Below are 13,940 nucleotides of genomic sequence, written 5' to 3'. Positions count from 1 at the left end.
AGCTTACTTTATATTGTGGTTGTGAATGGTCCTGAATACTTAACAATTTGTTTATGCTTTTAAAATTTCATATACACTACTTGTTATATATGTAGCTAACTTTGAAGTTTGTTTGTTAATGGTGTAGACATGGCGAACTCAGAATCAGGATCTGATTCGGGGAGCAGAAAATGAGTGTCCAACCACAATACCTACACGAGGGCCGACGCAAATGAATGAAATATCCAAACTAATGGATCAGGGCAAAAGAGTGGCCCTCGAAGTTAATGATAAAGGTCAATCCTGTGGACAAAGCTACGCGAAGCTCGTATCCACTGCGGGAGTCGGATGCTCGGCAGACAATAGGGTTGGCTTATAAAAATTGGAAAGAAGTCAACCGTACTCGAAAAATAAAGTTTGGAAAGACATTCAGGTAAGCTATTATTTGTTAGAATTTTGATTTGTTTTTCTATTACTCCAAATGTTGACTCTAACCGTGTTTGTTTTCCTTCAAAATAGACGGGGTTCATTGTGCTGGACACCTTCAAACATGATTGTCTCATCCTAGCTGGGAAGTTAATGAAAGACTTCAAGAATAGGATGACAAAAGACATCATAATGCCCGCGTTGAAAGAGAATGATGCGGGACGACCGGCACAAGTCACGAAAAGCACCCGGAGATCGACGCCGCCGATTGGTGCAAATTTGTTGAAAGTAGACTAACTCCTGAATTTCTGGTACGCTAATTATATTAACACTAAGATAAACTCTTAAATACAAGTACATGTATCTAATGTATTTTATTGGCATTGTAGGAATTGAGTAAGGTGCAACGTGAACGTTCCTCAAAAATTCAATCCAGACATCGAAGTGGTCGGAGTGGGATGGTGAACGTACGGGAAGCTGTGGTAAGTAATACTAAAAATTTAATGTGCTATAATGTGCTATACAATTTAATTGGTACTCATTTCATTGTTATAACGTTATGTAGAAAAAGGACCTCGAAGTTGCAGATCCTCCCCGCCACCGTGTTTGGATTAAATCTCGCACCAAGAGTAGAAAACTTGTCACTGATTACGACAAGGAAATTGCCGAGAAGATAGTAAGTATATATTAATTCATATACTAATTGCTTGAATATATAATTCAATTAGAGTTAGTGTATATAATTCATATACTAATTGCTTGAATATATGCGTGCATTAGGCTCAATTAGAGGAGAAGCTTAGTCAGGGACAACTTCAGGTCCAGGGCCAAAACGATATCCTCACGCAGGCGCTCGGGACACCAGAGCATCCTGGACGTGTCAGGGCTGCTGGGTATGCTATTACTTCAAATGTTATTTATTTAGTTACACAAATGAAATCGTTGCTAATTTGCATTTTATGATTTGTAGGTTCCCGACCGGGGCATCTCAAGCTGTTCGGCGGGAAGAAAAGGGAAGTGTCGATGTTGTGGCTCGGCAAGCGAAGGAGATTGAACAATTAAAAGCCGAAGTCCAATCCCTTAAGCAGCAGAGGAACGCTGCCGAACAAGAGGAAGAAGGAGAGGTGGGCTGGTGAGGCGTATGTTCCACAACCATACGCTCCTCGGGATGAGGTACAACCACAAAATTATCTTTGAGGAGTTCATTTCCCTCAACGACCAAGGTATCCTATACAATTTTGATGACCAAGCGGCCCTTACTCAGCAAGTACATCTCTGCTCTGACAACATCGACAATATTGTGGCCCGAGGGTATTTGTACGAGCATGTGGGTGTGGTCAAAGTTCACTGCCAGGATTACGATGATTCACATGCTCGGATCATGGTTTCAGAAATCCTGCAAGAGGACGCTGAAATCCCAGTCCCACTTGAAGAGTTCAGATATGTTAGGGACGTGTACCGGATGTTCCTTCCTTGGCCTAAACACTTAATTTTAACAACCGAGGTAACTTCTCAACTCGAAATTAATTATTAATGATTAGTGGAGTTTGAATATCTTCAATATTCATCCGTAGTGAAGTAGGTTCTGCGAATATATGTCTTTGCGGTGGGATGGATGAACAAACTACCGTTATATATGTGTTATTTGTCGTTATACAGCCCATGTTCAAAATTTTTGGGATCATTCAATTACAACCGTTATGCTGCCGAAATTTCGGTAGAAATTAGATAAAATTTGATATATATATATTATGTTGTTTTGTTTAGGGTCCACTCGCTCAACCGCCCTCAAGACGTGATGCGTCAAAGGGGAAAGCTCCGATGCTTTCTCCACAAAGCCGTGGTGCACGGGAAGATGAGTTGTTCACGGAAGAGAAGATGGCGTTGATCCCTAATTCGCTGAAATGGATGATTCATGAATTCCTAAGGCTCAAAGATAAACGTGATATAATCACAATTCCTGTCCCCCGAGGATTCATTGCACCGCGTACCCGCATCACGTTATCCGGAGAGGATTTGCAGCAGTTGCTACGTGTGACTACATCGGCAACCGTGGAATGCCGTTTGGAATGATGTATACTCTTCTTTAATCTAATTAACCTTATCTCAAATTATAGTTAAATTATTATAAGACACTAACACTTTTTTAAGGGCACATATGGGAGAGCATCAACGGTACGAGAAAAATTTTCAAGTTTTACGACCCGCAGCTTCTCACGGTGCATGGGATCGGCGATGAAGAACGAGTCGATCTTTTGACGATGCGGCAAGACGATTGGCTAATTGGTTATCATTAATGAAAAGCAACCACCAAATGTTCTTTATTCCTTGGAATATCGGGTAAACTTTATTAAATTCTTTAGTGCTAATTGTTCATTTCTATATTATGTCTTCAAATTATTTTTATACTATCTTACTTATATTCCAATATAATTTTCTAGGATGCATTGGACGCTAGTGGTGGTTGCGCCAAAGAAAATTATCCATTTAAACCCTCTAAAAGGCCGCCCAATTCCCGAAGAAATAGAACAAATGATCGGAAGGTAATTATTTAATGACTTCTTATGTAACGAATTTAAATTAACTAACGAATTGAAATGCTAATATAATTTTTCCAAACAGGGGCATTCATGTATATAGGGGACGCACATCGGTATCTTGGCCCGTGGCAAGGAATTGCACAAGCAACCGTCCAAGACAACCTAAAAGCCAAGAATGCGGTTTTTATGTTTTGAAATATATGAATGACATCGTCGCACGTGCCAACCCCAACCGTTACATAGAAGATCAAAAAGCTGTAAGTTTTAATTATTGATCATAGTATATAAATTTTATAATAACAAATATATAATATACATATACATAAACTAATATAAATTTTTAATTTTTTTAACAGTTTGGGGGTAAGAAGCAATACGATCCAAAAACAGAAATTTTACCACTACAGCGAAAGTGGATCGAACAATTGATGGCGGTGATTCACGGTGACGATTGAGGTTCAAAGGTCGAAGAATTTTTCTTCATTATGTAATTTTTATAGATTAACTTGTAATTAGATTTATTAACTTATTAATATTTTTAACTAATTTTACATGTTTGTGTAATATTTAATTATTTTTATGAAATCAAATTATGTTTTTACCCAAATTTAATTACTATTTAATTTAAAATGTAATTAATATATAATTAAATTAAATATATATGTAATTTAAAATTTAAATAAATATGTAATTTAAATTAAATAAATATGTATATAAATTAATAAATATAAAATTAAAATAATATAATTAAATTAAAAAAAAAATGAAAAAAACTGAAATCTGAGGGGTTTTGGCGTCGGTTCCTACGCCACATATGGCGTCGGTTATTGGCTAGGAACCGACGCCATATGTACCCCTATGGCGTCGGTTCCTAGCTAGGAACCGACGCCATAGGGGTACATATGGCGTCGGTTCAAATAAACCCTTTAGCGTCGCCCTGATAGGCGTCGGTTGCGAATTTCGCGAAAACCGACGCCTAAAGGGCTTAAAAACCGCCTCTAAAGGGTGTTTTTGTAGTAGTGACATGATATTTTCCTCATTTAATTTTCAGGTTTTCCACAATCAAAGAAATTATTTAATTCTTAATTAGCTAGAGATAGAGTCAACTATCAAATATTTTCTATTAGTCTCGTGCTTCTACCAAGTTATGTATTAGTATAGAATATTGCTAAAGGAATTATTTACATAAAGACAAGTTTAGTGGTCATATATATATGAATTTTTGAAGGAAAAAAAAAAATCATTTTTAGCTAGGTTAGATAAAAAAATAAAAAAAACACTTGTACATAATGATATAATAAGTGAAAGACAAAATGTACAATTTACAACCTATCAACGGTTGAAAATAGCATTTTAAACACATGTTTCTAATGCTCAAGTAGGTACGTAACATAGGATTCTTTTTACTTACTTTTTAAATCCTTTATTAATTTCTGCCAACCATATTAATTAGCACATGTGAACAGTGCATTATATATGCACCCATTTATACCGTGTACCTACAAGGAAATTAGAACAAGAATATTCAATACACTAAAATACATATATCTATATATATATTACTCTACTGCTTCATCCTTTTTCTAGTCGTTGTTTTACTTGGTACCAGAGCCAATAGCGTCCACTGGTTCGCAAGGTGACTCCTTCGTCAACAACAACAACAGACCCCAAGCCGTCGATGCTCCTCCTCCAGCACTTCCAGCACCTCTGCACCAGCAACTTTTGCACCCATCACCATTCGACTTGACAGAGACAACTACCCCTACTGGTGGTCACAAGTGGTGACGACCGTGCGTGCTCATGACCTCGACGGTTTCCTGTTTGGCACGAGACAGTGCCCTCCTCAGTTTGTCGAGATACTCCTTGGTCCAAACCAAGAGATGTAAAGATAGGTAAACTCCTCATATACTCTTTGGATTAGAATTGACCAAGCTATTTTGAGTTGGCTTCTCAACTCCATTTCAGAGGCTATGCTTGGCCAAGTCCTGCAATGTCAATTCTCCCATGAACTATGGTCGCTTTTGGAGAATCTGCTCACCACTCAGTCTCGAGCACGCCTCCTTCAGCTGTAATTTCAGCTTCAATCACTCAAGAAGGGGTCTCTGTCCATTCATGACTACATCCTCAAAATGAAAGCCATAGCAGCAGCACTCAACTCCACAGGACATACATTTAGCGATGATGATCTTATCCTCTATATTCTTGGAGGTCTCGGATCCGAATATGACTCGGTTGTCATAAATCTCACCCTAGAGCAGATCAACTCACCCTATCTGAAGTGCAATACCTCCTTCAAAGTTAAGAAATGTGAATCTATAAAGCTAACGATGCCTTGAACACAAACCTCACCAATCTGACTGCAAACTTTGTAGCACGCAACAGAAAGCCATTTGTGCCTCCAAACTCTGGCAGAAGTTCCAACTTCCGCGGACATGGACGTGGTAGAGGCAGAGGAAATCAAGGATGTGTCATCTGTCAACTATGTAACAAACCAGGTCATCATGTGACCAAATGCTACTATCGATTTGATGTTGCCTTCAATCCAAACAACAACATCCAAAACAATCCAAACAGCTCTTCCTTAGCCAATAATCCAAACAACAACCAGCAAGCTTTCCTTGCCAACTCTACTCTGCAGCCTCGCCCAAATGACACTAATTGGTATGTGGATAGTGGTGTTTCGAACCACATAACTGACAATGCAAACAATTTGCAGAACTCCACTAAGTACAATGGTAAGACAAGACTCATAGTGGGTAATGGTCAATCTCTCCATATTTCTCATATTGGCAATACTTTTATTAAACCTTTAAATAGCTCTATTCCTGTCAAACTTAAAAATATCTTGTGTGTACCCACTATTGCTAATACTCTTCTAAGTGTTTCTCAACTCACTAAAGATAACAATGCTTAGGCCAAGTTTTATGCTGACTCTTGTGTTTTAAAGGACATGGACTCAAAGAAGGTTCTTCTTCAAGGGAAGGTTAGCAATGGACTATATCACCTCACAGCACCAGCAGCCGGTTCTCCTCAGTTGTCCATAAATAACAGTCGTAGTGTTTGTCCTAGAGTCTGCCAAGTCCTGTTTTCAAGCTTCTGTCAATGAATCAAGTTTGTGGCATTTTAGGCTAGGCCATCCTTCCCTCAATGCACTCAAACATATTTTAATTAATGAGAAAAAGTCTTTACCTTCTACCTTACAATTCTGTCCTAGTTGTCAACTTGGCAAAGCTCATCATAAAAATTATCCCTCCACCCTCAAAGAATCAAAACAATTGCTAGAACTTGTCCACTCCGACATATGGGGACCATCTCCTAATATCTCTCGACATGGCTATCGCTACTACATTCACTTCATTGATGATTTCAGCCGCTATACCTGGATATTTCCCCTCAAAACTAAAGACGAAGCCCTGCCCACCTTCCAAAAACAGGTCAAAAAACAACTTAACACAACCATTAAAACCGTCCAAAAATAGATTGGGGGGCAAATATCGAAAGTTTGAGCCTTATCTCGAGTCCATTAGAGTAAAATTCAGGCATCCTTGTCCACACACTCACCAACAAAATGGAAAGCCCGAGCATAAACATCGTCATATCGTAAAAACCGGCCTCACTCTTCTAGCTCACTCTAGTATGTCTCAACGATTTTGGTGGGAAGCCATCCAAATAGCCACTTTCCTAATCAATCATCTACCCACACCAATTCTCCATTACAAATGTCCTTTGGAAAAACTATTTGGTCTCACTCCCAACTACAAGTTCCTCAAAGCCTTCGGCAGTGCTTGTTATCCATATCTTCGTCCATACAACTCCAGCAAACTCATGTTTCGATCCGCCAAGTGCGTCTTCATTGGATATAGTCCAAGCCACAAAGGTTATCTCTGTCTCCACTCCTCAGGTCATGTCTCCATTGCTAGTAGTGTCTCGTTTGACGAAAATGACTTTCCCTTTGCTTCAGGCTTCACTTATCCTTCCGCACACAAAGATCCACCACTCACATGTGACAGTCAGTAGTCCCGTGATCCATAAGGGGAAATACCGGGTAAGCTGTGCAATCCCACATCGCCTGGGGAAGGTCAAGTGTGATGATTCTGAGGTTGTGTAGGTATGGGACTACACAATTAAAGAGAGCTTAAATGGATTGATTGGTATTACCTATATCAACAAGGTGCATCTTGTTTTTCGGTAGCCCATCACGAAAGAACTCCACAGTTAAACGTGCTTGACCTGGAGTAATTTTAGGATGGGTGACCTCCTGAGAAGTTTTCCCAGGAAGCATGCGAGTAAGGACAAAGCACGCTGGAGATACTCGTGTTTGTCTGTAGGGTCAATCATCAATCCAAGAAGCAGCCAGAGTGACGTACTCGTGTATAAGAGCCATTCGGTCCGTGGGTGTAAGGGCCCAATGGAGGCTTGAAGCGGGGACATTACAAATGGTATCAGAGCCTTGACCCAGCCGGAAGTGTGGTCGACGAGGGCGTTGGACCCCGTAAGGGGGGTTGATTGTGACAGTCAGTAGTCCCGTGATCCGTAAGGGGAAATACTGGGTAAGCTGCGTAATCCCACATCGCCTGGGGAAGGTCAAGTGTGATGATTCTGAGGTTGTGTAGATATGGGACTACACAATTAAAGAGAGCTTAAATAGATTGATTGGTATTACCTATATAAACAAGGTGCATCTTATTTTTTGATAGCCCATCACGAAAGAATTCCACAGTTAAGCGTGCTTGGCCTGGAGTAATTTTAGGATGAGTGACCTCCTGGGAAGTTTTCCCAGGAAGCGTGCGAGTGAGGACAAAGCACGCTGGAGACACTCGTGTTGGTCTGTAGGGTCAGTCATCAATCCAGGGAGCAGCCAGAGTGACGTACTCGTGTATAAGAGCCATTCGGTCCGTGGGTGTAAGGGCCCAATGGAGGCTTGAAGCAGGGACGTTACATCACATCCACTCAATACCCCCAGTGGCTTCCCTATATTCCTAGTGTAACATCCAACTCTACTACTGGTGATGTGCAAGATGCCACTGTCCGTTGCTCACCCTCCAGTCAAGAAGACCCTACTTCTCCATCTCCTAAATCTACACCAAAAGCAACCTCCAACATTCCTTCTCATACACCCGCACCACCCTTATCCGATTCCATATCATCCTAATCCACCATTTCCCTACACGTTCAACTACCCCTGTCCCCACCACCCTCCACTTCACCGTCACAACCACGACCCTCCACTCAACCTTCACCCTGCCCATCTCACCCCATGATCACTCGGGTTAAAGTCGGCATTCGCAAACCTCGTGTTTTCCATGCCTTCTCTCCATCCCCCATGGCCCTTGCTACTGACTCTGTCCCTGAATGTGCCATTGCCGCCCTAAAAATTCCTCATTGGAAACGTGCCATGGACACAAAATTCTTCGCCCTTGTTAAAAACAAGACTTGGTCCCTTATTCCACGTATGGCAGACATGTGAGTTGTTGACAACAGATGGCTCCTTCAAATCAAACGCAACTATGACGGTAGTGTTAATCACTACAAAGCGAGACTCATTGCTAAAGGTTACCAACAACAACTGGGCGTTGACTTCTTCGAGACATTCAGCCCCATTGTTAAAAGCTCTACTATCCGCGTTATTCTTGCCCTTGCTGCCTACAATAATTGGGATATACAACAGGTCGATATAGACAATGCCTTTCTCAATGACATCCTTACTGAAACCGTCTATATGACCAAACCTGCCGGCTACATCAACAAAACTCACCCTCATCAAGTCTACAAATTACACAAGGCCTTGTACGGTCTTCGCCAAGCACCCTGTGCCTGGTTCGACCGCCTCAAGCAGGTTCTAACCTCCCTTGGCTTCACCAACTCTGTGTCTGATTCCTCCATATTCTTTTATAAACAAGAAGGGACCAAAATGTATATCCTTGTTTATGTCGATGACATTCTCCTCACAAACAGTAATGACACTACCATCTGAAGCATTATAAACAAGCTCCAATAATTTTTCTCCCTAAAAAAACTAGGGTCCATGAACTACTTTCTCGGCTTTGAAATCACTCGAGACACCTCCGGCATTCATCTCTCTCAAGGTACTTACACACTTGATCTACTCAAGAAAACTAACATGCCACACTGCAAGTCTAGCCCCACACCCGTAAGCCAAGGCGATAAACTCAGCTCCAACGACAGCAAACTCTTTGATCAACCCACATTCTTCCGAAGTGTCATGGGAGGACTGCAATATCTGACCTTAAGCAGGCTTGATATTGCCTTTACAGTGAACAAACTCAGCCAATTCATGCACAATCCCACTCAAATGCATTGGAATGCCTGTAAGCGGCTTTTATGCTATCTTAAGGGCACAGTGGGACAAGGACTCCTATTCAATCTATCTAAGAGCCAAAGTGTTGAATGCTTCAGCGACGCGGACTGGGCAAGATCCATTGATGATCGAAAATTGACAACAGGATATTGTTTATATTTGGGAGGCAACCTCATTACCTGGTGCTCAAAGAAGCAGAAGGCAGTGGCAAAATCTTCAACAGAGGCTGAATATCGTGCCCTCTCTTAGACAGCAACCAAGGTAGCATGGATCTTTTCCTTGTTCACTGAACTTGGCATCAAACATAATACCCCTGTCGTCATTTGGTGCGACAATGCAGGTGCAAAACAACTTGCTTCTAACCCTGTCTTCCACAACCGCACAAAACATATTGAGGTTGATGTCCATTACATCAGAGACTTAATCAAGAGAGGACTCATCAAAATTAGGCACATTCCTACATCAGAACAGACTGCTAATGTATTCACAAAAGCTACTTCTATAAACCAGTTCACCTACCTAAAAGACAAGCTTGTCGTGGTGTCACAACCAAGTCAATCTTGAGGGAGCGTGTTGAAAATAGCATTTTAAACACATGTTTTTAATGCTCAAGTGGGTACGTAGCATAGGAATCCTTTTACCTACTTTTTGAATCCTTTATTAATTTCTGCCAATAAAACTAATTAGCACATGTGAATAGTGCATTATATATACACCCATTTGTACCGTGTACCTGCAAGAAAAATAGAACAAGAATATTCAATACACTAAAATACATATATATATATATATATTACTCTATTGCTTCATTCTTTTTCTAGCCGTTATTAATAAAGGCTTGAAAAAATTTATACAATCTTTACCAATCACTATTAATAAAGATTCTCAAACTATTTTAACATCCTCTTTACCAATATGTTTAGGCCAAACCAATAAAACTCTATTTCTTTACACTTTTGGTTATCTTTCTAATAAGAATGTCTAATCTGATTATTTTTTAGCCCACAAAACTTCATTTCTCTCACGCTACAAGTGATATATATATCAGAGCCGACAATATGAAGTTGCCAAGCAATTCCTTCTAAATTTACTCAAATTAGATCGAGTCATCCATACTATAAAAAAAAACTTACTTTTAGTCACAACAAAACTTGTGATTAATTATAACTCATCATTATATGTTGTGACTAAAAGGTGCGTGACTAAAGATATTAGTCACAAAAATTACAATTTGTTGTGACTAAATGTATTTTTCGTCACAATACTTGTTGTGACTAAAACTAATTTAGTAACAACTTATATCTAAATACTATGTCTTAGTCACAACTAATATTTTGTTGTGACTAAAAATTACATTTAGTCGCAAAAAAATATATTGTCACTAAAAAATTATCACAAAAAATAACAGTTTTTTGTAGTGCCACCTAGCAAGATGTACAATTGAACTAGAAAAAGTTTGCCAACCTACTCACTTTTTTTCTTTTTTTGATAAAAGGCCGATTCATTAAACCAAAGCAAAACCAGAAAAAAAAAACAAACACACCAGGGCAGCCGAAACCCCACAACCAGGCTTAGTTCAAGGCCAAAATTGACCTCAAAACAGAAAGGGAAAAGCAATTACTGAAATTATGGGACGCAGCCCATTTCGCAAGCAAATGAGCATTGGAATTCAGTGAACGGGGTATCCAAACCACCTTAGTATTCACTGCCACCTCAAGACGATTGAACAGTTGAAGAAACCAAGCTGTGCTCTTCCAACAGGGGACTTTACGGGCAGCCGCCGCCTCCACTGCAACCTTGCAGTCCGAGAAAATGCAGGCATTCATCCAACCATGCTCTTGACACCTCGAGATTGCATGGCAAATAGCCATCGTTTCCGCTTCCAAAGGAGACTTCACCCAAGTCTTCACAGAAAAGGCCTCAATAACCTCTCCTTGTTTATCCAAAGACAGAACCGCAAGAAAGGCCATGTTGTCCTTGACAGCAGCATCAACGAAAACATTAAACTCCCCCAACAGATCAACTGCCGACGGAATAGGGGGGGTTCCCCCAACATGGTTCAGCACCAAGTTCCCATCAATCTGAATTTCCTGCACTAAAGTCATAGTAGTATGCAAAATAGAATCAACAGAGGGAAGGAAGCCATCATGAAAGGCTTTATTACGGGCATTCCAAAGGGTATAAGCCAAGGCAACCGCAAATGAAGAGAGATCATGGAGATCCATCGGGGATAACATCGACGGAGAGTGGGGGTTCAAAAGCCAATGGAGAATCTCATGAGAAGAGGAGAAAGTAAGGGAATCACTTCGAATGCCCCACCTACTCTTGAACCAACACCCCCGCGCCAACGGGCAATGAAAGAATAAATGCTCAAGTGTGTCCTCGGCAAGCGAACAAAGAACACATTCAAAACTTCTCCCATAAATCACCTTGAGTCTCTTACCACAAGGAAGGATATCCTTACCCACCTTCCATAAAAACAATTTCACTCTTTCTAAGAAGGAAGAGTTCCACACTCGTTTGAAAAGCACATCCACATTGCCACTTCTATTCTTGATCAAGGAAGCATGGGCGGCCTTCACAGAAAAGAGGCCATTAGGAGAGTCTTTCCAAATTAGCAGATCATCCGAGTTTCCAGGGAGAGTAACAAAGGTTCTCAATGACTCTAAGAAATCCGGTCGAAACCACTGCGATAAAAGATTAATATCCAAGGACCCATTACTCAAGATGAATTTTTCCAGAGAAAGCGTAACCGGCCAACGAACATTTGGATTGAAGGCAGCCAAGTATGAATCCCAATCCAACCACGGCGTCCACGGGGTAGTCCACAAGTCAACACAATGTCCGTTACCCACCAACCAACAACTTTCTTGGCGGATGAACTCTCTGGAAGCAAAAATTCCCCGAGCTCCCCAAGAGGCATTAGAAGGAAGAGTTGCATTCCAAAAGTTACTACCCCACTTGCAATATTTAGCCTTGAGCACCTGGCACCAAGGAGCATCCCCTCCTTTCGCAAGAGCCCACCCCAACTTGGTGATCAATGCTAAGTTCATCTCAGAAAACTTCTTTATACCCAAACCCCCACAAGCCTTGGGCCGACAAAGCCCATCCCAATGGGACAAGGCCAAGAACCTATCCTTCTTAGAATTACCCACCCACCAGAATTTCTGAGCCAATTTATCCAAAGTCCCACATATCGAATTAGGCAAAAGGAAGGACGACATGGTATATATGAAGATATTAGTAATCACAGAATTCAGAAGAGTGGTACGGCCCGCCTGAGAAAGAAGCTTGCATCTCCATCCCTCAAGACGATTCTTAACTTTATCCACTACAAAGTTGAAGTCTCGAGTCTTACTTTTAGTAAAGAAAAGAGGATTACCCAAGAATACCTCAGAAGCCTCCATCCGCCTCACCCCCAAAGCATCCACAATAGAGGACCTAAGGGAGTCATTCGCATTACTAGAAAAAACCACAGCCGACTTAGAGTAATTTATCATCTGACCCGACCACATACAATAACGTTGCAAGCACGTTTTAAGCACATCAATTTCTTCCAAAGAGGCCTTGCAAAAAAGAAATGTGTCATCCGCAAACATAAGATGGGAAATAGAAGGGCTTTGCGGACACACCTTAAAGCCTGTAAGACTTCCATTAAACTCAGCCTGAAGGAGAAGCCTCGAAAGAACTTCACTACCCAATATAAAGAGAAAGGGGGAAAGAGGATCCCCTTGGCGCAGACCCCTAGAAGGAAGCAAACGTTTCAGAGGGCCCCCATTGAGCAAAATGGAAAAACTGACTGAACTGATGCATTTAGAAACCAAGGACCAAAACTTGGAGTCAAATCCGAAGGCCTCTAACACTTTATCCAAAAACCCCCATTCCATCCGGTCATACGCCTTAGACATATCCAGTTTAAGACCAACAAAGGCCGACCTCCCCTTTTTCTTCTTAAAAGAATCCAACACTTCATGAGCCAAGATTCCATTTTCTGCAATCCATCTACTCGAAACAAAGGCCGCTTGAAAGGGCGAAATAAGAGTCGGGAGCAGCTTCTTAAGCCTACTTGCCAAAAGTTTCGAAATAACCTTATAAGCAAAGTTGCAAAGCGAAATAGGACGGAAATCATCAAATTTGGCTGCATTCGGTCTTTTCGGAATAAGCACCAAAAAGGTATGATTAAGAGATCTATCAAGATCCCCGGTCATAAAGAAATCCTGAACCGTACCCACCACTTCTGCTTTGACCGTATTCCAATGATACCGATAGAAACAGCCTGGCATACCATCCGGACCCGGAGATTTAAGCGGACCCATAGACCAGACCACAAGGCGAATCTCCTCCTCCGAGGGAAGTTTAGTCAACTCCTCATTCATATCATCTGAAACTCCGGGGTTAATGAGATCACTTATCTCATGAGTGAGAGGAACTCCGGACGATCGAAAGACCTCACTGAACTTTTGGGTAAAATACTCTCCAATAGGTCCCCTACCCGAAGTCCAATTAACTCCATCTTCAGAAATCGCCCCAATGTAATTCCGTTTTCTTCTAATCACCGTAGAGGCATGGAAAAATCTAGTGTTCCTATCTCCACTCTTCAACCAAGTTTCCCTGGATTTCTGGCGCCATATTTCACATTGACGTTTAGATATCTCCTCAATTTCCAACAAAATATC

The 13,940-nt window shown here is 41.0% G+C and overlaps 1 protein-coding gene and 1 non-coding gene across 2 annotated transcripts; both read left to right on the top strand.

Moving 5' to 3' along the window:
- The first annotated feature begins 677 nt into the window (after window positions 1–677).
- LOC133039496 (uncharacterized) lies at window positions 678–1,368 on the top strand. The gene is made up of 4 exons (XM_061118404.1): window positions 678–716; window positions 795–887; window positions 971–1,081; window positions 1,186–1,368. The coding sequence occupies exons 2-4, from the start codon at window positions 864–866 to the stop codon at window positions 1,366–1,368; spliced, it is 318 nt and encodes a 105-aa protein (XP_060974387.1). The 5' UTR covers window positions 678–716; window positions 795–863.
- Window positions 1,369–5,112: 3,744 nt separating this feature from the next.
- On the top strand, window positions 5,113–5,189 carry LOC115696130 (small nucleolar RNA Z247). Its single transcript, XR_009688695.1, has one exon. It is a non-coding gene; the product is annotated as a small nucleolar RNA Z247 (small nucleolar RNA).
- Window positions 5,190–13,940: the final 8,751 nt, after the last annotated feature.

This window comes from Cannabis sativa, chromosome 6 (genome assembly GCF_029168945.1).
Source record: "Cannabis sativa cultivar Pink pepper isolate KNU-18-1 chromosome 6, ASM2916894v1, whole genome shotgun sequence".
Lineage (NCBI taxonomy): Eukaryota > Viridiplantae > Streptophyta > Magnoliopsida > Rosales > Cannabaceae > Cannabis > Cannabis sativa.
This window is presented reverse-complemented; position numbering and strand designations above follow the sequence as displayed.